The sequence below is a fragment of the Dioscorea cayenensis genome, chromosome 8, assembly GCF_009730915.1.
Source record: "Dioscorea cayenensis subsp. rotundata cultivar TDr96_F1 chromosome 8, TDr96_F1_v2_PseudoChromosome.rev07_lg8_w22 25.fasta, whole genome shotgun sequence".
NCBI classification, from domain to species: domain Eukaryota; kingdom Viridiplantae; phylum Streptophyta; class Magnoliopsida; order Dioscoreales; family Dioscoreaceae; genus Dioscorea; species Dioscorea cayenensis.
In genome coordinates, this window is record NC_052478.1 from 4383671 (window position 1) to 4388512 (window position 4842).

Here is a 4842-nt window from a genome sequence, read left to right on the forward strand (position 1 = left end):
TATTTTTTGGTGTCTTATTTTTAATCTTTATTTTTTTAATATTTTTTTAATATAAAAAATATCCTAAATTGTTAGTACAAAAATTTATTTTTTTCGTGTTTAAGTATATGACAATAAACACAAAAGTAAGCTTACCCCCCTTATGCTTGTTCGCATGCCCACTGACAAACTTGACACCCCTTTCAGCTCGCTGGCACCAGGTTGCTATCGACGCAAACGGTCAAAATTAAAATAATTTAATATTTTACGATCAAATTGAATTTAAAATAAAATGATTTTAAAAAATATCAAATTTGAAAGAAAAACAAAAAGAAAAGGAATCTTCACATGAGTTTAAAACTTCTTTTAATGTCAAAATGCGCATTTATATATAAATTGATCAAACTTTCACATAATTCAAACATGAATCAAAATTAAATATATTTAAAAAGAGTAATATAAGTGAATTTTAAAAAACTAGAACAGTTTGGCTGGATTATACTCTGAACAACTGAGTTCACTCAGTGTAATGAGTAAGAGAGAGAAAAATAGAAAGTGAGAACGAGTGAGCTCAGTGAGGGACCGAGTTGACAGTGGAAGGTAAGGACATGCACGTGAAGCATCAATAATTTTCTCATGCACGGTGACGGTAGCCTCCAACTTCCCATCCCAAAAGAATCTCTCCAACCACATCCCTTCTCTCCAGTCTCCACCACCACCACCCCTTTTCCTCTCTCTCTTTCTCTTAGTACCACTTAACTCCATTACTCTTCCTGTTACTCTTCTTCAATGCTTCCATTAATGCTCATCTTCATCCTTCTACATCTCCTTCTCTCCCCTGCCATTGCCATTCATGATGATGTTCCTATGTCCAAAGAAACCAAACTCTTGTTCTTAAACAAGCTCCAATGGAACCTCAACCATGCTTCCTTCCCTCATCCTCCACAAAGATCAAGTAAGATAACTATGGTTAGTAATTAGTATATATATATATATGTTTTATCAAGCAGTCAAACTGGAAATGATGATTTTGTGGTTGTATATATAAATGCCTGCAGGGACTGTAGAAGGAACAACAGTACTTGAAATGAAGCAAACTAAACCCCGGGAAGCTGATGATGTCCTGAAGTTTTTAGTGTCAGATGATGCAAGAGTCTCATCCTTGCAGTTCAGAATTAGAAATGGAAGCAACGAGAGCGCACAAGAAGGGTCTTCAATGGAGGTTCAAATTCCTCTGTCCTCTGGAGTCACACTGCAGACACTGAACTATGTTGTGGCTATTGAGCTTGGAGGGAGGAAGATGACAGTTATTGTGGACACTGGAAGTGATCTTACTTGGGTCCAATGCAAGCCTTGTACTTCTTGTTATAACCAACAAGACCCTGTTTTTGATCCCTCTGCTTCATCTTCTTACCGAAACATACCTTGCAACTCACCCACTTGTGATTCCCTTTCATTGGCCACAGGGAATTCAGGTGTTTGTGGCACTGATGAGCAGAGTTGCAGTTATTCACTCAGTTATGGAGATGGATCTTACAGCCATGGAGTGCTAAGCAGTGAAAGTATCAATCTTGGCGGCACGTTAGTGAAAAATTTCATTTTTGGTTGCGGTGAGAGTAACCAAGGACTCTTCGGAGGAACATCAGGTTTAATGGGGCTTGGCAGGACTCAACTCTCACTGGTATCTCAAACTGCATTTCAATTTGGAGGTGTTTTCTCCTATTGTTTGCCTGCAAGTGAATTCGATTCATCAGGTTCTCTAGTTCTTGGCAGTAATTCCTCAGTTTACAGAAATTCCACACCAATTGTATACACCAGATTGATCTCAGATCCTCTGCAAGGACCATTTTATTATCTCAATCTCACTAGCATCAGTGTTGGAGGAATGACATTGCAGGCTTCTGGTTTCTCTAATGGTAGAATTCTAATTGATTCAGGGACAGTGATCACTAGGCTTGTTCCTTCCATTTACAGAGCTCTGAGAGATGAGTTTGTTAAGCAATTCTCCGGCTTCTCTCCTGCGCCGGCTTTCTCGATATTGGATACTTGCTTCAACTTGACAGGATACACAGAAGTGAGTGTTCCTACATTGAGGTTACAATTTGAAGGTGAGGTGGAGCTGGATGTAGATGCCACAGGTGTGTTGTATTTTGTTCAGAAGGATGCTTCTCAGGTGTGTTTGGCTCTGGCTAGTCTTTTGTATGAAGATGAGACTACCATCTTTGGAAATTATCAGCAAAAGAATTTGCGCATTGTATATGATACTGCAGGAAATAGATTGGGATTTGCAGAAGAGGCCTGTGGTTATAACTAGAGAAAGAGCAGGAATAAGTATAACTAAGAGAAGTATAAAAAACATAGGTAGTGTGAATTGTATATTCAAGGATTCCATTGTGTGCATTTATCTGATTTGGATTTCGGACGAATTTGTATCTGTAATTTCTATTACAACAACTGCAGTTTCAAATCTCTAACAAAAGAATGTTAATCAGTAGTTTCTACGAAGATATGCAAGGTAATCAATTGAAACAATGAGAATCATGGAAATTGAGAAAAGTATTTTGGCTTGAAGTGAGAAAGTAGCATAAAAGAACATGGCAAGTGGGTAGACAGGTACCTTGAATTCTCCACACAGAATGGTCCTGGAGAGCAATTCATGTCTGATAATAATTTTTCTGTGGCCAAAGACAGCATGTCCATTAGCAAGTTGGCTGTAAAGGGAATCTGAACTGCAGATAAATCCAATTGAATTCCAAATACTGACGTGTGACATGAATAGTAAAAATTCATCTTTACTGATGAAAACTCTGCCACTTTGCTCTGTCCACAAGAATTGAATTTCTGACAAGAAATTAGCAGATCATGTCAGCAATTTCCTGTGGTGTATCTTACCCGGACAATAGCTTGTCAAGTTACAACATTTGAACGAATCGAGCTACAAAACAAGAAACATCACATGATTCTGAAATGTATTATCTTGGATAAATGATTGTTAGCCACACACGCAAAAATGGTACTATTCATGATCAGCAGAACAATATACTTGTTTGTGTAGTAGATACTATGTTCCACAAAGTTCAAATAAAAAGAAAAAAGAGAAAAGAAAACAGATTCATTGCTCTATATATATATATATATATATATGAGGATGCATCCTCTGCCAAGGTTTACAGATTCGTAATCTGTGAACATTGATATGGACCGTTGGATTTCAATCCAACGGCTGCATACCGTTTTATAAATAGCAATACTGTGCACTATTCATAAACACAGTAAAAAGTGGGATGTACAGTATTTTAATCTGAACCATCTAATCAATCTCAGCACAGTAATTAAATCAATCATAGTCGTCCAATCCTATTAAAATTACTGTACATCATCTGCGGACGCTCTACGAACATCCGCAGATGATGTTTAGCCTCTGTATATATATATATATATATATTAACTCTATGTTGCTATACTACATGAGTTGAATTCATCAACACTATACTACATGAGTTGAATTCATCAACACCAGATTCCAGAAGAAACTGCCACTTGGAGACCGAGAAAAACATTGATCTTGAAGTTTGATTCCAGGGAAAGAAGATAAGATGGCCATAGGGTAAAACATGGATGCCTTCAACAAAACCTTACTCATTTTAAACACCAAACATGAACCTTGTTTGTAATAGCAGTAATATGCTTCAGGAGAAGAAAGAAAGGATATTAAAAAAAAATCATGTAAAAAATATGCTATCATTATCCCTCCACAAACAGACATGCTTCAACTTGTAGCCAATCAATTTCAACTGCTTTTGCACCCAAGCAATAAAAGACAATTAGTGCTTTATTCCAATAGAGAATCACAGAAGTTAAAATTCCTAGCAAGCACTCTCAATGGTTTTTAAAATGTATGTACAGAAGAGTGAGAAAACTATACTCTGACTGCCCAATAAAAAATAACTTAAAAATTATATCTAAATTTCATACATCACTGAAAGAGACAGAATGATAATATAAAAGAAGACAGAAACAGAAGGACGAAAAATACTGCTTTTGAAACATGTGGAAAGAAACGAAACAAAATTTTAGACAGTGCCGTGTTATTTATGGCAATGTTAAAACGCTGCATACAATAGTCATTCTACTGCAATGCAATGCTTCAGTGGGCTGTCTTGTAGTGAAAATGTCAAAACAGTAATTAATTTCATGAATGTCTGACACTGTTTAAAGAAATAAATGGCATCACTTGAACAACATGAAAATTTCAAAATATATTCACATGCCGAGCAGAGACACAAACCGTATTACCTTCAAAGAACTACTGACGTGGCCAGAGTCTCTGATTAAAGTAAATTTTTAACAACATGAGATCACTAAATTACAAACTACTAAAACGAGGTCAAAATTCACCTGAAAGCCAAGGGTTCCCAACCCAAGTACACCACACTGGGAAAAGCACATCAGGTGTGTGGCTGATTCGTGTGATTGCTTATCTGTGAGAAATTCACAGCTCAAATTCAAGTCTCTATAATGCTGATAATAGATTCCTGATTGTGAGTGCAAATTTACAGTCTAAACCCGTGTTACCAGATGAGGGCGCACGCTCATGACTTTACTGTACTTGTCACATTTATCAATAAAAATAAAAATAAAAAATAAAAAAATTCATCTTAAGGTCAGTAACAAACATGTTCAGTTCCCCTAACTTTGATCGGTTCATAAATAATGCAAATGGTTTTGTTACTTAAAGAATCTACTTACCAAGTACGAGAACAAAGAATCATTTACTTGCATGTGGCCCAACTATCACCTGTTTGCATACCAGGATCCGTGGAATCACCTTTCTAGTCCAGGATAGCAGAGTTAACCTGATTA

At 36.5% G+C, this 4842-nt stretch overlaps 1 protein-coding gene across 1 annotated transcript; it reads left to right on the forward strand.

Moving 5' to 3' along the window:
• Window positions 1-423: 423 nt before the first annotated feature.
• Window positions 424-2990, forward strand: LOC120266685 (aspartyl protease family protein At5g10770). The gene is made up of 2 exons (XM_039274323.1): window positions 424-934; window positions 1038-2990. The coding sequence occupies exons 1-2, from the start codon at window positions 769-771 to the stop codon at window positions 2291-2293; spliced, it is 1422 nt and encodes a 473-aa protein (XP_039130257.1). The 5' UTR covers window positions 424-768; the 3' UTR covers window positions 2294-2990.
• The last annotated feature ends 1852 nt before the right edge of the window (window positions 2991-4842 follow it).

Bases quoted from the DNA above. Each gene is read 5' to 3' on its own strand.
- LOC120266685 (XM_039274323.1), top strand. From the start codon at position 769: ATGCTTCCATTAATGCTCATCTTCATCCTTCTACATCTCCTTCTCTCC. The intron at 935-1,037 runs GTAAGATAACTA...AAATGCCTGCAG, and splicing joins TCATCCTCCACAAAGATCAA to GGACTGTAGAAGGAACAACA.